The sequence below is a fragment of the Apodemus sylvaticus genome, chromosome 1, assembly GCF_947179515.1.
Source record: "Apodemus sylvaticus chromosome 1, mApoSyl1.1, whole genome shotgun sequence".
In the NCBI taxonomy this organism is placed as follows: domain Eukaryota; kingdom Metazoa; phylum Chordata; class Mammalia; order Rodentia; family Muridae; genus Apodemus; species Apodemus sylvaticus.
In genome coordinates, this window is record NC_067472.1 from 80,028,992 (window position 1) to 80,054,853 (window position 25,862).

A 25,862-nucleotide genomic window follows, 5' to 3' on the forward strand; every position below is an offset into this window, starting at 1 on the left:
GTTCCCCAATCCAACCCTTCCCACTTCCCTGTTCTGGTATTCCCCTACACTGCTGCACTGAGCTTTTCTAGGACCGGGGGCCACTCCTTTCTTCTTCTTGGGCACCATTTGATATGTGCATTGTGTCTTGGGTATTCTGAGCTTCTGGGCTAATATCCGTTTATCAGTGAGTGCATACCATGAGTGTGCTTTTGAGACTGGGTTACCTCACTTAGGATGATGTTCTCCAGTTCCATCCATTTGTCTAAGAATTTCATGAATTCATTGTTTCTAATAGCTGAATAGTACTCCATTGTGTATATATACCACATTTTCTGTATCCATTCCTCCGTTGAGGGACATCTGGGTTCTTTCCAGCTTTTGGCTATTATAAATAGGGCTGCTATGAACATAGGGGAACATGTATCCTTATTACATGCTGCGGAATCCTCTGGGTATATGCTCAGGAGTGGTATAGCGGGGTCCTCTGGAAGTATCATTCCCAGTTTTCTGAGGAACCACCAGACTGACTTCCAGAGTGGTAGTACCAGCTTGTAACCCCACCAGCAGTGGGGAACACTCCTGTGTTCCTCTTTCTCCACATCCTCGCCAGCACTTGTTTTCTCCTGACTTTTTGATCTTAGCCATTCTGACTGGTGTGTGGTGAAATCTCAGGGTTGTTTTGATTTGTATTTCTCTGATGACTAAGGATGTTGAATATTTTTTTTTAGGTGCTTTTCAGCCATTCGATATTCCTCAGGTGAAAATTCTTTGTTTAGTTCTGTACCCCATTTTTAAGGGGGATATTTGGATCTCTGGAGTCTACCTTCTTGAGTTCTTTGTATATTTTGGATATAAGCCTTCTGTCGGATGTAGTGTTGGTAAAGATCTTTTCCCAATTTGTTGGCTGCCATTTTGTCATTTTGACAATGTTCTTTGCCTTACAGAAACTTTGCAGTTTTATGAGGTCCCATTTGTCAATTCTTGATAGAGTCACAGTGAAACTAACAGAAGTTTTGGACCAAATGAACTTAATAGATATCTATAGAATGTTTCATCCTAAATCAAAAGGATATACCTTCTCAGCACCACATGGTACCTTCTCCAAAATTGACCATATAATTGGTCACAAAACAGACCTCAACAGATATAAGACAATCGAACTAATTCCATGCCTCCTATCTGATCACTATGGAGTAAGGGTCGTCTTCAATAGCAACAAAAACAACAAAAAGCCCACATACACATGGAAGCTTAACAATTCTCTACTCAATGATAACTTGGTCAAGGAAGAAATAAGGAAAGAAATCAAAGACTTTTTAGAACTTAATGAAAATGAAGGCACAACATACTCAAATTTATGGGACACAATGAAAGCAGTGCTAAGAGGAAAACTCATAGCTTTGAGTGCCTCCAAGAAGAAGCTGGAGAGAGCATATACTAGCAGATTAACAGAATACCTGAAAGCTTTAGAACAAAAAGAAGCTAATACACCCAAGAGGAGTAGAAGGCAGGAAATCATGAAACTCAGGGCTGAAATCAACCAAGTTGAAACAAAAAGAACTATACAAAGAATCAACAAAAGTAGGAGCTGGTTCTTTGAGAAAATCAACAAGATAGATAAACCTTTAGCCAGACTATCCAGAGGGCACAGAGACAGCACCCAAATTAACAAAATCAGAAATGAAAAGGGTGATATAACAATAAAAAATTTCTAACTCCTCAAATTTAACAATTACTTAATTTTCCCCAAACTCACTGATCCCTCCCTGGCCCCTGGTTCTCATTAGACACAACTGTGGTCCATGTTTTTCCTGTCCTGTAATCTGGAACATTACCTGCCTTTACTCTCTCTCTCTCTCTCTCTCTCTCTCACACACACACACACACACACACACACACACATCTGGTCACCGATATTTTCCATGACCTCTGCAGCTGTTGGTAGAGTAGGCCTCCATTCAGGTTTGCCTGGCTGCTCCTCATTGGATTTTGGCATTTCTCACCATCATTCGCAGCTGTGCGCTCACTAGGGCGAGATTCAGCTGAGAGGAGTTTCTCTTTCATCATGGAAAGCACCATGAAGCAGCACTGATGGGGGCCCGGCTGTATGCCTGGCTCCCAGACTCAGCATCAATAACAGCCACAACAGCCTATGGCACCTTCTGCAGCAGAGCCAGCCCAGCTCAGTTCCCCACCTGTGAGTGCACCTCCACAGACCAAAAGGTCTCAGAGCACTGTCATCCAGTACAGGTCTCTGTTTCTTGGTTTTTTCAAATGCCTAGTGCTCAACTCACAGACTGTGGTAATGGATGTTACAACCTCAACTGGTATGCAAATCAGTGTTTATTTGGTGTGAGCTTCATCTCAGGTAGTGTGTGGGGGGAGGGGTCTTGTTCTTCTGCTGCTCTCCCTTCCTCCTCCCTTTCCTGACCACTAACTTCTGTTGCTACTCCCACAACTGGTCTGATCACACTCTTCAATCTGTCAAAACCACTGAAAACACAGCCACTACATGGCCAAGCCATTATATCCCAAACAGTGCTCTAAGCTCCTGGTGGAATGAGTTACTAGTATGGAAAGAAAACCATAGTGTGTTGTGGAGTTAATAAAAAAAGGTAGGCTTATCAAATAGGATGGATGGCAAACCCCACTAATGTTAAATTGGCAATAAAAAATATGTAAGACGAAGAGGTTCCCTGCGGCCATATTCGCTGCCTGCTGGGACAGAAAAGGGTCACTAGGTACTGTATCACTCTGAGCTTTAGATCTCTGGGGGTGCAAACCGCCAGGGGTCTGCCTGAACTCAGGAACTGAGCACATAGGTGGTTTGTCTGCCAGTCCGCTGGACTTGGGGCCTGTGTGCTACCCAGAGAGCAGCAGAGGAAGAGATTCCTCGCAGCCATATTCGCTCCCTGCTGGGACAGAGAAGGGTCACTAGGTACTGTATCACCCTGAGCTTTAGATCTCCAGTGGTGCAAACCGCCAGGGGTCTGCCTGCACTCAGGAACTGAGCACATAGGCGGTTCATCTGGAAGCTGGTCGGTCGCGGGACCTGTGTCCTACGTGAGAATCAACAGAAGGAGTGACCTCCACCACACCATCTTCGCCCCATAACAGAGCAGTCAGAGAACACCTGGTTCACCTTGACAAAAGTATAACATTGCTTGAGGCAAGACTGAGCAGGGCTCCAAAGGCACAAAAGAGGAAGGCAGCATATCAGTAATCTGTGCCAGAGGAAGCCCATTCATCCAGTGTTGCAGAAATAACCTTAAAGATCCACAGTAGGTTGAAGCACCAGCCAGTGACAATAAGACCATCTAACACCAGGGAGAACTAGATGGCTAAAGGCAAACATAGGAACGTTACTAACAGAAACCAAGGCATTATGGCAGCATCTGAACCCAATTCCCCAACAATTGGATACCCCAACACACCAGAAAAACAAGATTTGGATTTAAAAGCACTGGTAAGGATGCTGTGAGAGGAACACATGAAGGACATAAATAAATCTCTTAAAGAAATTCAGGAGAAAAATTATCAAAAGCTAGAAGCCCTTACAAGGGAAACACAAAAATCACTTAAAGAAATTCAGGAGAATATGGGTCAGAAGTTAGTAGCCAATAAGGAGGAAATGCAAAAATCACTTAAAAAAATACAGGAGAAGTTTGATCAACAGGAAGAAGTCATGAAAGAGGAAACACAAAAAGAATCGCTCAAAGAATTAGAGGAAAACACAAACAAGCAAATGACAAATGACGGAACTGAGCAAAAACTTCCAGGATCTAAAAACAGAAGTAGAAACAACTAAGAAAGCACAAAGGGAGACAACTTTGGAGATAGAAAACCTTGGGAAGAAATCAGGGACCATAGATGCAAATATCAACAACAGAGTACAAGAGATAGAAGAAAGAATCTCAGATGCCAAAGATACCATAGAAACCATGGACTCAACAGTCAAAAATAAATGCAAAGTGCAAAAAGCTTGTAACCCAAAACATCCAGGAAATCCAGGACACAATGAGAAAGCCAAATCTAAGGATTACAGGCATTGATGAGAGTGAAGATTTACAACTTAAAGGGCCAGCAAATATCTTCAACAAAATTATGGAAGAAAACTTCCATAACCTAAAGAGAGAGATTCCAATGAATATACAAGAAGCCTACAGAACTCCAAACAGACTGGATCAGAACAGAAATACCTCCCGTCACATAATAATCAAAACCCCAAATGTACTAAACAAAGAAAGAATACTTAGGGCAGTAAGAGAAAAAGGGCAAGTAACATATAAAGGAAGACCTATCAGAATTACACCAAACTTCTCACCAGAGACCATGAAAGCTAGAAGATCCTGGGCGGAGCTCATGCAGACTCTAAGAGAACACAAATGCCAGCCGAGACTACTATACCCAGTGAAACTCTCAATCACTATAGATGGAAAAACCAAGATATTCCATGACAAACCAAATTTACACAATATCTTTCCACAAACCCAGCCCTACAAAGGATAATAGGGGGAAAACACCATTACAATGAGGGAAACTATAGCCTGGAAAAACCAGGATATTAAGCTTCTTTCATCAAACCCAAAAGAAGATAACCACACAAGAATAAAATTAAAATCAAAAATGATAGGAAGCAATAACCACTACTCCTTAATATCTCTGAACATCAATAGACTCAATTCCCCAATAAAAAGACATAGACTAAAAGACTGGTTACGTAAACAGGACCCTACATTTTGCTGCATACAGGAAACACACCTCAGTGTCAAAGACAAAAACTACCTTAGAGTAAAAGGCTGGAAGACAATTCTACAAGCAAATGGTCCCAGGAAACAAGAGTTGCCATTCTAATATCAGATAAAATTGACTTTCAACCTAATGTCATCAAAAGAGACATGGAAAGTCACTTCTTGCTGGTCAAAGGAAAAATCCAACAAGAAGAACTCTCAATCCCGAAAATCTATGCTCCAAATACAAGGATGCCCTCATTCATAAAAGAAACTTTACTAAAGCTCAAAGCACACATTGCACCTAACACAATAATTGTGGGTGACTTCAACACTCCACTCTCACCAATGGACCGATCAGGAAAACAGAAACTAAACAGGGAGACAGTGAAACTAATTGAAGCTTTGGACCAATTGGATTTAACAGATATATAAAGAACTTTTCATCCCAAAGCAAAAGAATATACCTTTTTCTCAGCACCTCATGGTACCTTCTCCAAAATTGATCATATAGTTGGTCACAAGACAGACCTCAACAAATATAAGAAGATTGAAATAATCCCATGCCTCCTATCAGATTGCTATGGAGTAAAAATGGTCTTTAATAACAATAAAAACAACAGAAATCCCACATACACATGGAAACTGAACAATACTCAATGATACCTTGGTCACGGAAGAAATAAAGAAAGAAATCAAAGATTTTTTAGAATTTAATGAAAATGAAGGCACAACATACCCAAATCTATGGGACACAATGAAAGCAATGCTAAGAGGAAAACTCATAGCTTTGAGTGCCTCCAAAAAGAAATTTAAGAGAGCATACACTAGAAGATTAACAGAACAAATCTGGAACAAAAAGAAGCTAATTCACCCAGGAGGAGAAGAAGACAGGAAATCATCAAACTCAGGGCTGAAATCAATCAAGTAAAAACCAAGAGAACCATACAAAGAATCAACAAAACAAAAGCTGGTTCTTTGAAAAAAATCAACAAGATAGATAAACCCTAAGCCAGACTAACCAAAGGGCACAGAGAAAGTATTCAAATTAAGAAAATTAGAAATGAAAAGGGAGATATTATAACAGAAACCGAGGAAATTCAAAAAATCATCAGATCCTACTACAAAAGCCTATACTCAACACAACTGGAGAATCTAGAGGAAATGGACATTTTCTTAGACAGATACCAAATACCAAAATTAAACCAGGATCAAATAGACCATCTAAACAGACCCATAGCCCCTAAAGAAATAGAAGGGGTCATAGATAGCCTTCCGACCAAAAAAAGTACAGGACCAGATGGTTTCAGTGCAGAATTCTATCAGACCTTCAAAGAAGACTTAACACCAATACTCTTCAAACTATTCCACCAAATAGAAGCAGAAGGAACACTACCCAACTCCTTCAACGAAGCCACTATTACGCTGATACCAAAACCACACAAAGATCCAACTAAGAACGAGAATTTCAGGCCAATTTCCCTTATGAATATCGGTGCAAAAATACCCAATAAAATTCTTGCCAACCGAATCCAAGAACACATCAAAATGATCATCCACCATGATCAAGTAGGCTTCATTCCAGGGATGCAGGGATGGTTCAATATAAGGAAATCCATAAATGCTATCCACTACATAAACAAACTCAAAGAAAAAAACCAACATGATCATTTCATTAGATGCTGAAAAATCATTTGACAAAATTCAGCATCCTTTCATGCTAAAAGTCTTGGAAAGGACAGGAATTCAAGGTCCATATCTAAACATAGTAAAAGCAATATACAGCAAACCAGTAGCCAACATCAAATTAAATGGAGAGAAACTTGAAGCAATCCCACTAAAATCAGGGACTAGACAAGGCTGCCCCCTCTCTTCATATCTTTTCAATATAGTTCTTGAAGTCCTAGCTAGAGCAATTAGACAACATAAGGAGGTCAAAGGGATACAAATTGGAAAGGAAGAAGTCAAACTATCACTATTTGCAGATGATATGATAGTTTACTTAAGTGACCCAAAAAACTCTACTAGAGAACTCCTACAGCCGATAAACATCTTCAGCAAAGTGGCTGGCTACAAAATCAACGCAAGCAAATCAGTAGCCTTTATATACTCAAAGGATAAGCAGAATGAGAAAGAAATTAGGGAAATGACACCCTTCACAATAGCCACAAACAGCATAAAGTATCTTGGGTTGACTCTAACCAAACAAGTGAAAGACCTATATGACAAGAACTTCAGATATCTGAAATTGAAGAAGGAAATTGAAGAAGATCTCAGAAAATGGAAAAATCTCCCATGCTCCAGGATTGGCAGGATTAATATAGTTAAAATGGCCATCTTGCCAAAGGCAATCTACAGATTCAATGCTATCCCCATAAAAATCCCAACCCAGTTCTTCATAGAGCTGGAAAGAGCAATTCTCAAATTCATCTGGAATAACAAAAAACCCAGGATAGCTAAACCTATTCTCAACAGTAAAAGAACTTCAGGGGGATTCAGTATCCCAGACCTCAAACTTTACTACAGAGCAATAGTGATAAAAACTGCATGGTATTGGTACAATGTCAGGCAAGCGGATCAATGGAATAGGATTGAAGACCCAGAAATGAACCAACACACCTATGGTCACCTAATCTTCGACAAAGGAGCTGAAAGCATCCAGTGGAAAAAAGATAGTCTTTTCAACAAATGGTGTTGGTTCAATTGGAGGTCAGCATGCAGAAGAATGCGAATTGATCCATTCTTATCTCCTTGTACTAAGCTCAACTCCAAATGGATCAAGGACCTCCACATAAAACCTGACACACTGAAACTAATAGAAAAGAAACTGGGGAAGACCCTGAAAGACATGGTCACAGGGGAAAAATTCCTGAATAGAACACCAATAGCTTGTGCTCTAAGATCAAGAATTGACAAATGGGACCTCATAAAACTCCAAAGTTTCTGTAAGGCAAAGGACACTGTCAAAAGGACAAAACGTCAACCAACAGATTGGGAAAGGATCTTCACCAACCCTAAATCCAACAGAGGGCTAATATCTAATATATACAAAGAACTCAAGGAGGTAGAACCCAGAGAACCAAATAACCCCATTAAAAAGTGGGGTACGGAGCTAAACAAAGAATTTTCACATGAAGAACTTCGGAGGGCTGAGAAACACCTTAAGAAGTGTTCAACATCATTAATCATTAGGGAAATACAAATCAAAACAACCCTGAGATTTCACCTCACACCAGTCAGAATGGCTAAGTTCAAAAACTCAGGAGACAGCAGGTGTTGGTGAGGATGTGGAGAAAGAGGAGCACTTCTCTACTGCTGGTGGGATTGCAAGATGGTGCAACCACTTTGGAAATCAGTCTGGTGGTTCCTCAGAAAACTGGGTATGACACTTCCTGAGGACCCTGCTATACCACTCCTGGGCATATACCCAGAGGATTCTTCAGCATGCAATAAGGACACATGCTCCACTATGTTCATAGCAGCCCTATTTGTAGTAGACAGAAGCTGGAAAGAACCCAGGTATCCCTCAACGGAGGAATGGATAAAAAAAAAATGTGGTATATTTACACAATGGAGTACTATTCCGCCATTAGAAACAATGAATTCATGAAATTCTTAGACAAATCGATGGAGCTGGAGAACATCATACTAAGTGAGGTAACACAGTCTCAAAAGATCAATCATGGTATGCACTCACTGATAAGTGGATATTAGCCTAGAAACTTTGAATACCCAAGACATAATCCACATATTAAATAAGGTCCAAAAAGAATGGAGGAATGGCCCCTGGTTCTGGAAAGACTCAGTGCAACAATATAGGGGAATACCAGAACAGGGAAGTGGGAAGGAGTAGATAGAGGAACAGAGGGAGGGAAGAGGGCTTATGGGACTTGCTGGGAGTGGGGACCCAGAAAAGGGGAAATCATTTGAAATGTAAATAAAAATATATCAATAAAGAAAAAAAGTATGAAAAAAATTATGGAAGAAAAAAATATGTAAGACAAGCCTAGCTACTCAGAAGACTGAGGCAGGGGGATTACAAGGTAAAAGCTTGCTTGGGCTACAGAGTGAGTTCAAAGCTGACATAAGTCAGACCCTGCCTTGAAAATTAAGGTGTGAAAAAGGACTGAGAATACAGCTTAGGGGGTGCTTGTGTTGCATATGAAGGGCCCTGCATACTATGAAGAACCAATAAATCAAAATAAATGAAAGGAAGCACTTGCTTACAGATTCTGTTATCTGGAATTATCAGAAGTACCCATGTAACATACTTTCCCTGTCAGCCAGCACTTGCTTTGTAAGTCTCACTGTAGAAGCTGCCTGCCATAGTGCCTACGGGTGGGACAGACTCTTCTGGAGACGCCTGTACAATGCCAGTTTTTAGATGTCAGCATGTGCCTGTAATAATGACACTAGGTTATAACTGTGGCTATAAAATCTTTACCTTATTGTTGGACCCACACTGTGATGGTGGCTTTTGTCAAGTGGACACAAGCTAGAGTCAGCACCATTTCCTAGGCAGGGGATCCTGCACCGTGTAAGGTGGAGAAAAAGGGCTGAGCACTAACATGCAGGAATTCATTCATTGCTCTCTGTTCTTGATGGAGAGTTTAATGACACTGGCTGCTTCAAGTTTTTGCCACCTTAATGTCCCTGCTATGACAAACTCTAATCCTAAATTCTAACCTAAAAATAACCCTTTCTCCCTTAAATTGCTTTTGTCAGGGTACTTTATCATAGCAACAGAAATTAAACTAATATACACACAGTGGGGGTAGCTATGAAGGCCTTCTAAAAGGCCTTTCCAGTGGTTATGGCTTCATGTGGCATAACAGGGCCTGGTGATCACAGATTTGGAAGTACCTCTCCTTGAGACTGACACAGGCTCCCTGGTCCCTCCCATCTCCTGGATACAATAGACAGGCCACCTATATGCAGCCTGGACAATGATGTACAGGGCAAGGGGGTTCTGAAACGACTACTGGGGTAGAGAGATGGCCACTGACCTGGTGCAAGCCTGCCATACCTGTGTTCAGTTTTTAGATCTTACAGTTGAAGGAGAGAACTGACTCCTGAAAACTAACCTTTGACCCCCACACATGTGAAGTGCCATACTTGTGCTGCCCCTCACACACATATAATAAAGAAAAACTTTAATTTTAAAACTTTATTTTTAGACATTTTGAATTCATTCTTGATTCCGAAAGAAACCACTTCCTCAGATGAAGACAGATTCTCCCACAGCAACACTATAGCATGAGCCCAGACACTGGGTTCAAACTCTCTAGAAAGAGCTATCCAGTGTTAGCATTGGAAAACTGGTCAGAACCCTATAGAGCCTCATATCCAACATAAGGAAAAGCCTGTCTCTGCCACAGTCCCCCCGACCTACTGTCTGGCCTCACAGCTGCTCCTCCAACCCTTCCCCACCTTCTCCCTCCTCACCGCAGGGCTTTTGCAGTCCCACTTCATTGCTGCCACACAAGAGGCCATGTCTCAGTATTCGACAGGAACCTCTGCCTGTCCTTCCCTGTTCCCACATTCTACTCTGCTATTTCTAGAGCCCTGTCACCTCTTGACACACTACATGCTTTTTTATTTGGTTCTCTATGCAGCCCTGAATGTCCTGAAACTCACTATGTAGACCAGGCTGGCCTCTAACTCCCTGAGATCTGCTTGTGCCTGCCTCTGGAGTGCTGAGATTAAACGTGCACCACCACCGAGCCCCGCCTATATGCTTATTAACCACTTTATCTTCAGCATCTGGGAATATGTGGCATGGACCACGGCACCTCGGGGACACACCTCTAGTTCCAGCAGCCAGCCCAGTCGTCCCTCATAAGAAAGTATACAACGGACGTGTGTGGTGACACATGCCTTTGATCCCAACATTTGAGAGGCAAAGGCAGGTGGATCTCTGTGAGTTCAAGGCTAGGTTTGTCTACATAATGAATTCTAAGTCAGCCAAGACTACATAGTGATACTATCTCTCAAAAAGGAAAAGAAAACAGAAAAGTATACCATGGTGATAGTACACATCAATCAGTTAGGAAACAGGAGCATCATGAGTTGGGCTACAATGTAGGTCCTTGTGCTAGAACAGAAGAGGAGGGAGAAGATGAAGAAGGAAGAGGAGGAGGAGGACCCCAATCATCTATTTTTAAAGGAAGGAAACCCCCAATTCAGATCCTCACGTGGAATCTCCTGATCGCATCAGTGCTGGCTGCTAACTGAATCTTCCTACAGCACCACACAAGGCAGCATACAGGCTGAGAGAACACGCCCCCAGCATGCCAGTCTGGGAACTCAAAGCCACCAAGAAACTCAAGTTCACAGGCTGAGATGGAGAGCAAAGGCTGGCGCATTACATTGGCCACGGCAAAGGTGAGGTGCAAAGCCTCCATGCCGATGCGGATGCCTTCTGCTCCAGCTCAGGCCTCTCTTGCTGCATGCCAAGCTGGTATATTTAGCCATGCCGTGCATTTCTTCTGTGCCTGTGCAGATGGCAGCTCCCAGTGCTTCTTTCTGCTGTGGCAGGCAAGTAGCACCGCTGTCTCTCTCTCTCCCCCTTTGCAGGGAAATAACTCCAAGGGGAAATTGACTGTGAAGCCTTAAGGAGAGCCCTCTCAAGATGTGGAGAAAAGGCAGGAAATAGAATCAGGGGCTCACAGTGGGGAACTTGAAGTGCTGGCAGAGCAGCAGGGGAGCCAACTGAGCATGTGCACCAAAGACTGCTGCAAATGCTGAGGGCAGGAGAAGCCTGGAGGGGTGAGCGGGGCCTCTGCTGCCCAGTGTGCAGGCTGCCGGAGCCTGCCAACGAGGAACCAAGTATTAGTTTAACAGAAGGTGCCAGGTGCTTCACCATGGGCAAACAACAATGGTCTCTAGCTCAAAAGGCACACAGCACTCTGGAACCTGGCGTGGGACTAGGATTTTAAGAGACTGAACGTGGCTAAGATCCAGCTGAAAGAAAATGAAGGTGTGTTTTATACAGCCTGATCCCAAGCATGGGACTGTTGGTGGGTTCAAAAGCAAATAGTGAGCCAGGTGTAGAGGTGCTAGCAGGAAAATCCTGGCTGTGAGGCTATCTGGGACTACACAGTAAAGCCTCTCACAAAGAGGAGGAGGAGAGGGGAGAAAAGAAGAAAGTAACCCGAAGAAGCTTCAGTGGGTAAAGGTGCCAGCTGTGCAAGCCCAAGGACCTAAGTTCATCACCCAGAACCACGTAAAGGTGGAAGAACAGAGTCCTCATGTTGGCTTCTCAGGTCCTGTATGAGCTACAGCGCGCGCGCGCGCACACACACACACACACACACACACACACACACACACACACACAGAGAGAGAGAGAGAGAGAAAGAGAGAGAATAAACCACATGTGTGCAATCTGTGCACCTGTACATAGAGCCCTTCCACCCAGCGTGTGAGTGGGGCAGAAGGATCCCAGCTTCTTCCCTGCTTCTCCCTCTTGAGCAAATAAGAAACTTCGAACATAGAGTATGTTTCTTGGACCGAATTCCCAGTTCTTTTCCCTTTCTGTCATTCACAATTCAACAACGCAGAAGTCACAGAAGGTGAAGGCCCTGGCTGAGGCTATGACCTGCAGGTGGGGCCCAGAGCTGGGCAATAAGTGGAGCAATGGGGCATGGTCTGCTTAGCAACTTGACTTTCACCTGAAGCCTCTCCAGAATGTTGCTTCTACACAACATGGAGAAATGATGTATTCATTAATTTTAATTATTAAATCTGTCCCCTCAAAACTTCTAATGTCTCAACCTTCCTAATGTTTCAACCCTTAATACAGTTCTTTATGTTGTGGTGACCATCAACCATAAAATTATTTCATTGCTACTTCATAACTTTAATTTTGCTACCATTATGAATCGCAGTGTAAATATCTGTGTTTTCTGATGGTCATTTAACCCACGGGTTGAGAGCCACTGTCTTGGACTAAACTCCCCTTGTCAAAGCCTATCCCACCCTCCAGCCCAGGCCCACTATGCCCTGGTCCACTCCACTGTCTTCTCATTCAGTGCCTCAGCTCACTCCTTGCTGCCCTAGCCACACTGCTGGCCCTGAGCCCCTGAAGCCCAGCCTCTTCAAAGCCAGCTGCAAAGGCGTTCTTGCCTGGGAAGCTCTTTGCATCAGTCTCTGCCTGTGTGCTCTCCTGCAGTCTGTGTACAGTACTCTCCTCCAACATCTTGTTGTTCGCTTCCTGCTCTGATTTTATTTATTTTTGTTATGGGTTTCCCTCTGTCTCCCTGGCTGACCTTGCTCGGGACCTTCCTGCTCTGTGCGATTATAAACATGCACCGCCATGTCCAGCTCCCTCTTCGGTTTCCTTCAGAGAACTTACTGATATCTGAAATGATCTTATTTTACTCTACCTTTTTCTATCTCATCTGGAACATAAATTGGTTAGGAACAGGCACTTTATGTGCTTGTTTGATGCCCATGTCTATGGTGCAAAGAACATAGGCCAAGGCTCAAGAATGCACTGCCAGGAAACACTTGTGGAAGAAGAGTCTGGGACATACTATTACTGGAAACAGGCTGGTGGTCATTGACCCCCATCAGCTGCAGATACTCAGCTGTCTGGATGTTCCATGGGTGGTCTGCTGTCTGGAGTCACTGTGATATACAGAATACCTCACAGGCTAAGGTACATATATGCAAGCAGGTGTGGTGTCACTCCCTGCCTGCCCTCAGCCCCTTCAGGCTCTTTTCTAGCATTAATAGCCAGAGACAAATTCTACTCTTTTCCAGAAAGCCTCCCTGACTAAGCTACTCTTCTCTGCCAGACTTGGCCTCCCCTCTTCGCCCCTTCTTCATTTACAGTGGTTAGATATGTGTGGCCCACACACTGTGTATCAAAATGTGTGAGGTGAGGGCAGGCACGATGGCTCAGTGGGTAAAAGTGCTTGCTTCATGGGCCTGATGACCTGAGTGCAATCCCAGGAACCACAACAGAAGGAGAGAATTGACTCCTCAGAGCTGTCCTTTGATCTCTACATATGCTTCAGTTTTTTTAATGAGAGAAGGGTAGAGGTCAAAGGAAGTAGGTGTTGGAAAGAACACTGACTAAGGGCGCTAGAACACCAGACCCTGATTTTGCGGGAGCTCCCAGTACAAGCCGAGGCCAGTCCCTACCTGTGTGTGTTCCCCAGTGGCATCCTCATGGTTGTCAACGACATCTTCTTGTGATTCAAATTCTTCTGAACAGTCCAGAGGAGGCTCAATGTGGAGACGAGAGCCAGCTTCAGTTCTGATCTGCACAGATTTCTGGACACAGAAATTCAGTGTTGAAATAAGAACAGACAACACTCTGCTCAAGGACAGGAAGGGGCAAAGCCTCGCTGCCCATGAAAATGGCATTCAGGGGTGCTGTGCCTAAGCAGGACAGGATTTTGGTGAATTGTTGTTATTGTAGTTGTTGTTTAAAGAGCAGGTTTCTTTATGTAGTCTAGGTTGTCCTCAAGCTAGTGATTCTCCTGCCTCAGCCTCCCAAGTACTAGAATTACTACTGTGGCCACTGCACCCATCTCAGCAGTTGAGACTATACAGGGTCATTTTACGTTTGCCTGTTTCTTCCTTATACTTGTAAAGTATGTAGGAGAAAACTTCAGACTTTTAATGATTATTTTTCAGTAGAATTTTTATAACTGTTAAGCATTTCCCCAAAAGCCATATGAGCTAACTGACCGCATGTTTGGGAAAGCCTGGCTGGCGCACTGTAGATATGCTAACGTGAAATGGACAGAATTCTTGTAAAGCTTTTTGAAGTATACAAGCTGTCCTTGCTGCAGCTTCCCTTCTTTCAACAATTCTTTGCATCTTTGAGAAACAAATACCTGTGCTAGGTGCTGGGGACTAGGGATCACTGCAGAATCCCCCACCTCCACACAGCCCACCAAAGGGCCCATATGAACAACAAAGGTCACACGGAATGATGCCAGTGCCCCAAGCCCAGCTCACCTGGCCTTCTGAGTTAACAAGGAGATGCTCCCCTAATATCCCCAGATGTTGCAACATCAGACCACATAGAAGGTTTTTACCACTTGTGACTTTTATTCTGAGTACAAAGGCGATGGCAGCTGCAGCCAGTAGCAAACAAAACAAAACAAACAAAAACAAAAACCAAAAAACAAAAAAGCCAAGCCGCTAGAGAGTTCCATGGAGTGGGTGGGACAACCCAGGCTGTAGAGGGCACAAAAAATGGTAGGCAAGATGCTGCAGGTCTCGGCTTTGAGAAGAGGTCCTGGGAGCTGCCAACCCCAAAGGCTCATGGTCTTGACACAAAGGTTTGAAAGCTACACCACTAGTCATGGTAGTCATTAGAATCCCAGAGCTGGAGCACTTGCTGCTGCTGCCTGCTCCCTGCTGCCTGATTGTTTAGAGCTCAGGATCTCACTGGCTGCTGAGCGCTGGATCACTGGCAATTGGTACTCAGAAGATGGAGCTGGAGCCTCTAACCTGTGCACCTAGTCTCTGTTTCAGGGTTCTGAGTCAGTCCGCCCAGTCCTCAAGTCAGCCATCTTGTCTATCCTGTCCTTTGTCTTCTGGAGAAGCACCAAGATTGCCAATACTAGAAACTACTGCCTGCTCACTAGTGATGTCCACCTGAACAGAACAAAAGGACTCACTCAGCTGACAGGTGACACGCTGTCACATCATTCAAATCACTGTTAGCAAATCCAGACCTTACTTGATACGTCCAACATGCAAGGCCTCCATACTAATCCCTACACATTCTGACATGTGTGACTATTGAACCAAATGGAGCCGCTACCAGGGTCCTATCAGTGTAGCTGAGCCACAGAAACCTTTGGACTTCTTTGCTTTCCTTCCCTCAGTCCCTGTGTAGCTCAAAGATGAGAATAGAACATCCATGAGAGCAAGGAAGATGTCCTAATAGAGAAACAAGAAGGGCCAGCGGGCCACTGTGTAATGCCTTGGGATGGTTCTAAAGCCATACACCCTCCTTGTCCCCCCTTTCCTTTTCACTCCAAAGCCTTGGCTAGCTCCAGCTGTGTATGGTTTCCTTCTAGACTTTGCTGCTTTATTTGCCTCTCCAGGTTAAGGAAAGCATGCTGTGCTCTTCTCCTGAGATAGTCAACAACATCCTTACACTGAGGCCTACTGGGCAGGATGAGAGGATCAGAGAAAAGGCTGACCACAGACTTGGGCCAGGCCAAGGATGAGGATCACCAGCCACCCAGCTCCTTTTAGGGCCCTCTGGAGCTTTCTCTAAAGAGGGAAGGGCTTAGACTAGAACTTTGGACTTCTGAATGCTGCCAGTGGGCCTGCAGCAGTATTAGCTTTTTCCTCATCCCTTTCCTAAAATCCAGACAAGTCTGGGCATAGACTGCCAGTCTGTCCTGTAATTAGCCTCTGGAGAAAGCACCTTAGTTCTTTCTTGGAATCTCCTGCTTGCCTCTGATCCTGGTGGCTCTTTTAGAATTGAGTTCTCCCACCAGGGGAAGATGGAGTATGCTAAGCTAGAGTGGCAGATACCACGCCCCATTTCCTGCCCACCATAGTGAGTGATAGTTCTTGGGAACAGGAGAGATGGGAAATTGGGGAACAGAATGTAAGTGAGGAGCAGTTTGGGGCTATCTTGGCATTCTGGGGCTCAGGAAAAGACCAGTTGAGAGGCAGAGATGGAGGCCTGCCTAGGTCTGTGGCCCTGGACAATGTGCATTGCTTGAAAGGAAGCTGGCCAGTGACAGTGGGAGATGCAGTCTGGCCAGCCTCTGGCTTGGCACAGCCACAGAAGGAGCTCTACATCCAGCACGGAGCCAGGAACACAGCCTTCTCCTCAGCAGCTCAGCACAGCCGAGCTTCCCAGTGATGCCCAATGTGCAAGCACAGCTTTGTGGTCAGCCCTAAGGTCCTTAGTCAGCAGGCCCTCACCAAGCTCTAAGAGCATCGAGTTCCAGATACCAGTGCCCTGCCCCCGAGTCCACTCAGCACCATAGTGAGCACTGCAGGTTATGAAGCAACAGTGCTGGAATTAACTCTGTGGTCCAGAAAGCACTCACAACACTGAGTGGGTGCCAGGAGGGTAATAAATAGCTGCCATCTGGCCTGCTCTCCCACCCTATCCTGGGGAGCCTCCTTTGCCCACAACGTGGGGGCAGCCCCACCCACACCAAGGCTGGCAGATTCTAACCCAGCCCCAGCTGCAGGCATGCTCCCAGCCTCCCACCTTCCACCTTGCATGGAAGGATGCTGCTGACCCGGGCTGGCTCCCCAAATGGCATGCTGCTTTACCAGTAGTGGGTGTTCATGAGCCACTGCTTTTCACTGCCTACTTTCAAACCCAGACCCTGGCAGACCTTTGCAGTACCTATCCTGGAGGAGGATTTAAAAGACTCTCCACACAAACCCTCCAAAGCTGCTCACTTCATGCTCAGCCCACACTCCACCCAGTTCATGCCCGGAGTTATTTGTGTATCTTCAGCACCTCCTCATAGTGTTCTAAGAGGGTGCATTGAAGTGTGCTGTCAAACACAAAAAGAACAAGTACAGGGGATGCCCTGTATGCTTGTGCAGGTTGTGTGCTATATTAATGGAGCCCCCTAGAGGTGGAAGGGCTCTCTTCCAAGCCCCTTAAGATAGGCTGGGTGAGGAGCTGGTCTTTGATCAGCTCTTCCCAGGTTTGTCAGCTTGTCATGATCAGAAGTCAGAGGGACCAAAAGGAGGGGCCCGGCTTCACAACTTGGAGGTGAGCTGTACTGCAGGTGCGCATGCCTGCAGCAACCCAGGATGCAGATGTTGCAGTGAGGGACAGCCAAGGCCACTTTTATTCCACAGCAAACGTTCTGTGGAGACCTTTCCTGAAAGTCCGGCCCACAGTAAATTGTCGGAAGGCCAATCCCTTCACTGCCGATTTAATGCCGAGAGCCAGTGATGTTCATCAAAGCTGACAGCATTTTGGTAAACGGCGGCTCTGTTGATTAGGCCACTGTCTACCCAAGTATTACAAGGCTGAGGAAGCCATAAATCTTAATCCACTGATGGCGGCAGAGAGATCTAAGGCCCCGAAGCAGTAAGGGAAAGGCCAGCAGGGATAGATGCCTAGATAGTACCTGCAGGCCACTCCACAGTAAAGGTGGTGGCTTGGGAGCCTGCTGTATTTATCCAGTCAATCTATAGAGCTCCCAACCCCCACTAACTGAGCCATGGACAGCAAAAGTGATAGTGTAACCTTATGGGCCCTTTATGGTGGGCCCTGTAGTATAAGAGAAACCCAGAAACTAGGGCAAAGCCATGTCCCAAACCTGGTGGGGTGGCTTTTAAGAATTAGCCATTGGCTTCTAGGGACATTGTTACTTTAACCTCTGGTTAACCCTTAAGGACAAGGTTATCATGAGTGGTTCTACAGCCTTCTTGCTAAATGAGTTTCAGGCCTGTACTCTTGAGAAAAAGTCCCTTCTATTGTCGTAGCTAGGCACTAAAGTGTTACTAATTGCTAGTCTAAACCCAGAAGAAGGGAATTCCATGCACCACTGTCCAGCTGCAGGAAGAAGAGAAACTGTCAGACTGGAACAGCGGACATAAGAAATAAGGAAACCCACCAGGCAGACAGGGCCAGGGTATGGTCCCATTCCTGGTGGGGTGTCCTTTAAGAATTAGCCACTGGCTACTGGGAACCCTACTACCTTAATCACCTGCTTCCCTCTGGCTAACCACAAAGAGGAGCCTAACAAAAAGGGTGGAAAGAGCTCGACATGGTGGCTCAAGCCTGCAATCCCAGCATGAGAGAGGTATACACAGGAGGATCAAGACTTCAAGGTTAGCTGCAACTGCATAGTAAGTTCAGGACCAGCTTGGGCTGTATTGGAGCAAATGAAGAGCTGGGCAGTGGTGCACGCCTTTTATCCCAGCACTCAGAGAGGCAGAGGCAGGAGGATTTCTGAGTCCAAGGCAAGGCCAAGCTGTCCAACTCCTGTACCCTAGACAACAGGTTGTAATATCACACACACACACACACACACACATACACTGTGGGTTTGAATAAGCAGGAGTGGCACTATTAGGAGATGTGACCTTGTTGGAGGAGTGTGTCACTATGGGGGTGGGCTTTGAGACTCTTCTAGCTGCCTGGAAGCCAGTCTTCTCCTGTCTACCTTTCAATCAAGATGCAGAACTCTAAGATCCTAGCTGCCACACCTGCCTGGATGCTGCACTGCTTCCTGCTATGATGATAATGGACCAAACCTCAGAACCTGTAGGCCTGCCACAATTAAATCTTGTCCTTTATAAGAGTTGGCCTGATTGTGATGTCTTTTCACAGCAATGGAAACCCTAACTAAGACACACAGATACACACACTGTTACCAGGCTGTTCAAGGCCAGGCAGGATAAGTGTCAGATGACCTCAAGTCACAGCACACTCAGCAGTCAGAACCACACCAAAGTCAACTAGTGGAGTCCAGGCAGTAACCCTGAGTAACACTGATGAGCTGAGACATTCAAACAGCTTCTCTTAGAGATCTCAACCAATCCAGGAGTGAGAAACCATCCTGGAGGGTGCAGTGGGTCAGTGAAGCCAGCAGATAGGGCTGTGGGAAGCAGCAGAGGAGAGCTGTGTGGAGTCAGGAACCCAGTCTCAGAGCTCCCACAAGTCCTAGGGTAAGGGAGTTAGTTAGGGTAGTCCTGTCTACACACAGCAGCCAAGATCTTTCCAAAGGCAGCTTCCCCCATCTTGGTGCTTCTGGGGAGCCCTTCTACTCAGACTACTGTCCAGACTCCTCAGCTTGTATGCTCAGCCATGCAACTGTGAGCCAGGCCCCCAGTGCTTCCTCCTCTCCATCATCATGTGCTGATCATAGCTAATACCTTTCCATCACACTCCTCTATACCTTTCCAAGGAGACCACAGATCCCCACACTCAGCTCTGCTGAAGTACCCCTGGGCACCTCTGCTGCCTGCCACTGTTCTTCTTGCCTGGCTTTCCTTCATAGTAATTGCCATTAACTTGCTGGCTACTGCTGCCTGGCCTGGCCTGGCCTGGCCTCCACTCCCATCCCACAAGTTCCAGGGCAGCAGAGCTGGTCTGCTTCACTTGCAGCTCTCAGACCAGCAGTAAGGACCCAAAACTTTGACGTGCTCCATAAACGGCCAGGACTGAAGAAAGAGAGAGTGATCGGACATAAGAATGAAGTGCAAAAGAGACAGCTCAGCAGTCAAGAGAGACTGATATGCAGCCGTGAGGAGCAAGGTTTGCAATCTAGCACCAAGGAACAAGAAGGGCCTCCTGAGCAAAGGCGCAGCAGAGTGTGGTGGGAAGGCATCAGCATCTTCCAGCTCTAATAGGGCAGAGACAGGAGGATGGCTAGTACTTGATATGTTTCAGCCTAGCTGAGAAAATGCAAGCCCAGATTCGTCTAAAGAGAGGCTGATTCCATGGATGAGGCAGAGAGTGATGGAGAAGCACACCTGGTGCCTCCTTCTGGCCTTTGCACACATACATGGCCCCCGGTGCTGCCTTCCAGACTTTGCACACATACATGGCCCCCACAAGTAAAATAAATAGATAAATAGAAATGAGAGAATGGAGAGCCTGGAAACCTCCAGACTGAAAAACCCTCAACACCTGCCCTCCATTTACTCCAACAATGACCAACACAACCTTCATCAGCTCTGTGCCAGGCATGGCAGGAACGTCCACAGACACTGCCTGGGTGAGCCTCAGCAGCCACCTTCTGAGGCAGGTAACTTACTGACCATCTTCTAGATTAAAAAGCAGGCACCATGAGGACTGGTGGCATATCAGAGAGCTACAAGCACTAACCTCATCCTAGCCCCATCACCTGCCATTATGGGCGCCTAGCTGAAGAAACACACCACTTATAGGTTTGTGATGTGACACACCACACACATGCCTTCCCAACAGCTGCAGGAGGTTGTGATGATATAAAGGCAAAGCTCAGAGGGGTCCATTACTGGTTCCAAAGCACACACCAAAGAAGCAGCCCAAAGCCCATTCTCTTCAGTTCCCAGGAGCCACATTTAAATGCCCTGAAGAGCCAGCTGGGGAGAGAAAGTAAGGTAGAAGAAAGAGCACGTAAGCTAAATGACATGACTTCTGCTCTGCCAAGCGGCTGAGATGCTGGCAGTGGTACCTCCATGGACTCTTACTGCAGTTCCTCATGGCTCAGGGTCTGTGTGCAAAGGAGGTCCAGTATCACATTGCCACAGACAGGGAGAACAGAGGGGAGGAGGGGAGGAAGGGCTGGATCATGAAGGCCACAGGTTTTTCAATTGCATCCCACACTGGCCCCAGACCAGAGAAGAACAGGATCTGTCTTGGCATCCCTGAGGCTGTCCCCACTCTCCCAGCTGTCCTGGGCAGCATCTCTCCTGGAGGCCAGGGCAGACAAGTGTGCACTGTGGGCCGAAGGCCTCCTGCAGCCTGCCCAGCTCACCAGCCCCGGGGACCATGCATGCACCACACTCAGCCTGAGCTTTCTATTTAAACAGCAGTCCCTATTGTTAGGCACTGAGTGACCCCTGACTGCTGCAGTGCAGAAGGGCAATTATAGCAGAGAGGCTTTGGGAGGCAAGGGGAAATTAGCCCTGATTAAGTCTTGTGAAGTGGGGAGTCACAGGAGAGATGGGAGGGATGCTAATTAATCTTAGGCCAAGCCTTTTAAATTGCACAGACTCAGAGGCTAGCCATTAAGTCACAGTCTAAGACACAAATATGGCTCGTGATAATAGGAAGCACTCCAACGAGCAGAAGAGCTGTGTAGAGTGAGGCAAGCAAGAAAGGCCTCATTAACAAGAAATTACCATTCATGGCTGGGGACAGACACAAGTGCCCAGGCTAGTGCCCTGTGGGCCTGCTCTTCAGACCCCAGCTGCAGCAGGCACAACTGTTTCCAGTGAGGATAGTGGGAAGATGCTCTCAGCACAGCAACAGGCCCAAACCATACCCCAACCCAGCCTCTTTCCTTACGGGTCATGTAACCCTGAACAAGTGTCTTTGGGTCTCTGGGTCTCTATTTCCATGGCAACACCATGAGGACACACATCAACTAGTTGGCTGTTGTGAAGATATGCTAGCACACGGAAGCAAGCACACGGAAGCCTTTACTGCAGTCTACTGTAAAGTGCAGTGCCTGACTTTCCTCACACACAGATTAGTAACAACAACGATTCTGCCAATCTGTGTGCTATAAGGCCATCTTAATGTGCAAAACATGTGACGGGAACTAAGACCACACGACCCAACCTCAAGCACATACATGGCACAGTGACACTTGGGCACACTAGGCAGCTCCATACATAGACACAACTGCTTCCAAGGAAGCTAGTAAGGGACCAAAGAAAGGCCTAGGTGGGCAAGAAGATGGAACTCAGAGCCAAAGATCTGATTCTTCCACTTCTTAGCCATGAGCTTGGGCAGGTTGCTGAGATTTTCTAAGCATCTCTCTCTTCTGCTCTTAAATACAAGAGGACAAGGTGAGAAGCCAGGCTTCGGGTGTGCTGTGAGCATAAAGCAGAGGGGCTGTGTTTAGCGGAGACAGAGCTGGGACTCAGGGGCAGGACTCAGCAACACAGGCTGTGCCTCAGCAACGTTGGCAGCCATCTAAATGGGCATGTTAGTTCACCAGGGCAGGGATGTGTCCTGATCACTTGATTTATCTATGCTATGCATCACACACAGTAGGTATTGGATAAAAAGCCAATTGCTAAATGAGCCCTCAAGAATGAGCATAGCTCTGCTCTTACTCTACTCCAGTAGGTGCCGGAGGTCCCGGGCAGAAGGAGGACCCTGCAACAGGTTGGTACCCCAGAAGCCGTCCCTGCAGAGAGGGTGCCCTACAGTGCCTAGAACAGTCACCAAGCTCATGGGGCTTAAACGCTTCACAGGTCCACCCTTCATCCTAACGCAAGTTCCCAGACCTGGTGCCATCCCCGGCGTTGGACTTTTCCCGGTGCTGTCCTGGAGCTGCGTCTTAAAACTTCTTCGGCTTCTCGGAACAGGGTTCTTCGCCCATAATCTGCAACAAAGACAGAGAAGCAGCTAGTGAGACATGGAAGGCAAGTTCACATTGAAGTTATGAAGCCTACATCTGCAATCCATTCCAGCTGCTCAAGGTCATCCTATGAGGGATGCATCTGCCTGAAGTAAGCTGCGAGCAAGCCAATGCCCAGGAGAAAGTGTAAGAGTTGCAGAATGTCTATAAGATGATATGCTTAATGTCGTATCAGGCAGATCTCCGGGCACAAAAAGCCACCACCAAACAGACATATGGTGTCGTTCTTACAGCAGGCAGCCATGTGTAAAAGACAGTGGATGGAGACATATTTGAGGAATGAATAAATAAATATACTGCTGGGTCCCAAGTTAAGATAATCTTGTTTTCAGTTCCTCCTAATTCTACCAACTAGCGGCATGCCCACAATGAAAGCTAGAGGAGTCATGCCACAGGGGCTACAGAGCTCCTGGTAAACTGCATTTAGATACTGCAGTGGCTCTCTGGGGGATATTTTGGGATATCACTCCTCTGGTCCCTTTGCTGATGTGTTTATTTTTCTAGTATTAATGGCTTGGAAGCTTCCCACACCTAGGAGGCAATGAATTATAATAATACAGAGAGACCAAGTAGATTCCTCGGAGTAACGCGGTCAACCTGAGCCTGGTCCCACCTGTTCAACAGGTCTATCCATTCAATACCAAATTATTTCCAGTGTGATGGATAGGCGTTTCCATCACACACATGAAATCCCTTTAAAGCGTGAAGGAGCTGGATTAGCTAAATGTAAAAAGGTACGGTGGAATCAAATATTTCATAGGTGTTAGGTATTAAAGTTAATATGTGCATATCAGCTATTATTTAAAATTGCCCTTAAAATCATGGACATTAGAGCCATAGGCAATGTAAAAACTAGAAAGTTCTTGCTCTAGCTACCTTTGGTTTTAGGCATGGAGACCAAACCTAGTTTGAAAAGGAGTAAAAAGGGATTTAAGCTTGGAGTGGTTTCTTCGCATGTGTGAGGCTCTGGGCTCCATCCCTAGCACCTTAAAGAATATTTCTCTTCCTTGCTCTTAGGAGCTCTTGCTAGCCAGGTGGGTACAGTTAACTCATTTGCTGGTGAGTTCATGCATACAGGATGTTTTCAAAATCTCTAACTTATCTCTTTGTTTTCTTTTGCAGTACTGGGGACTCAAACCCAGGGCTTTGTTTCCATTAGGCAGGTGCTCTACCAGTGAGCTATATCCCATGCCTTAATTTTTAACTAAAAATGCTGCTGCCTGGCCTGGGAGGCTCTGCACTCACCTTGTGACCCCTCGGCCTGTGAGGCACTTCTGGAGAAGTCTGTGTGCACAGCTTTCCGTGGGGATGTTTTCAGCTCTGAATTGGCCCCGTTGACATAGACAGAGAAACCTTGCTCCAAGTGCTCCAGCCTCAGCTGCACAGGGTCCTTGGCTTTCAAATGCTTTAGTATCCTGGAAGAGAAAAAAAGTCATCTGCCTGGATCCCAGCAATGCATGCTCCTCCAAGTCCCCAAGGCCAGCAGTAAAGTGCTTTGGCGAGCTGATAGCAATGTCTCTGTGATGGTTTAAGTGAGAATGGCCCCATTGGCTCATGTGTTTAGATATCTAGTGCCCAGTTGGTAGAACTGTTTGGGAAAAATTAAGAAGCATGGCCTTGTTGGAGGAGATGTGTCACTAGGGGTCAGGCTTTGAGGTTTCAAAAGATTCCTACCATGACCACTGTATTTCTTCTCTGCTTCATGTACGTGGGTCAGGATGTGAGCTCTCTGTCACTGCTCAAGTGCAATGTCTCCTGTCTGCTGCCATGATGGTAAAGGATTCTTACCACTCTGAAACTGTGAGCCCAATTAAACACTTTCTCCTTCAAGTTGCCTCAGCCATGTGTTTACCACAGCAATTTAAAAGTAGCTGAGACAATCCTTAACTCACTGCTGATATGACACTGTCTTTTGTCTCAAGACAGTATGCATTGTCTTCATTAGCCCCTCCCAGAACCATGGCTACAGGATACCTGATTCTTAGAGTCTTTACACCTTCATACATCACAGTAATTAGATTCTCAAGTCAACAAGTGGGCTTCACCTTTAGTGATTAATTGCCCAGCAAGTTGGTAAAACTTTTTTTAAAAATATTTTTATTTTCTATATTCTTTGTTTACATTCCAAATGATTTCCCCTTTCCCAGATCCCCTCTTCCCATATGTCCCATAAACCTTCTTCTCTCCATCCATTCTCCAATCACCTCCCTCCTTTTTCTCTGTCCATATATTCCTCTCCAATGCTAGATCAATCCTTTCCAGGATCAGGACCCTCTCCATACTTCTTCATGGGAGTCATTTGTTATGCGATTTGTGCCTTGGGTATTCAGGGCTTCTGGGCTGATTAATATCCACTGATCAGAGATTGCATTCCATGTGTATACTTTTGTGATTGGGTTACCTCACTTAGGATGATATTTTCCAGATCAAACCATTTGCCTAAAAATTTTGTGAATTCATTGTTTCTAATTGCTGAGTAGTATTCCATTGTGTAAATATACCACATATTCTGTATCCATTCCTTCTTTGAGGTTCTTTCCAGCTTCTGGCTATTATAAATAAGGCTGCTATGAACATAATGGAGCATGTGTCTTTATTGCATGCTGGGGAATCCTTTCGGTATATGCCCAGGAGAGGTATAGCAGGGTCCTCCGGAAGTGTCATGTCCAGTTTTCTGAGGAACCGCCAGACTGATTTCCAAAGTGGTTGTACCATCTTACAGCCCCACCATCAGTGGAGGAGTGTTGGTAAAACTTTTAAATGTATGGTATTATATGTATGGCTGTTTTGCCTACATTTATGTCTGTGTACCACATGTGTGTCTGGTGCCTATGGAGGTCAGAAGAAAGTGTTAGGTCCCTGGACCTGGAGTTACAGAGGGTTGTGAGCCTCTACAGAGGTGTTAGAATAGAATCCAGGTCCTCTGGCAGAGCAGTCAATGCTCAGAACTGCTGAGCTACCTTTCCAGGCCCCAAGTTAACAAAATTTTAATATAATACTCATCATATTGGGGTGAGCACTGTATGCCAAATCCGACTCTCAACACGGTGACTTTAGGTCATGGTCCTAGAAGCCATCATGAATACAGAACTACCCTGTA

The 25,862-nt window shown here is 45.6% G+C and overlaps 1 protein-coding gene across 4 annotated transcripts in view; it reads right to left on the reverse strand.

The window, feature by feature from the left end:
• Katnip (katanin interacting protein) overlaps positions 1–25,862 on the reverse strand; it is a 182,082-nt gene that overhangs the window by 100,009 nt on the left and 56,211 nt on the right. For all 4 annotated transcript variants that reach the window (XM_052199602.1, XM_052199577.1, XM_052199586.1 and 1 more), the window contains 3 exons: positions 24,008–24,177; positions 22,629–22,726; positions 13,863–13,994 (listed from right to left, as the gene is read on the reverse strand). In XM_052199602.1, the coding sequence (XP_052055562.1) occupies positions 13,863–13,994; positions 22,629–22,726; positions 24,008–24,177 (400 nt within the window). The remainder of the gene's footprint in view (positions 1–13,862; positions 13,995–22,628; positions 22,727–24,007; positions 24,178–25,862) is intronic.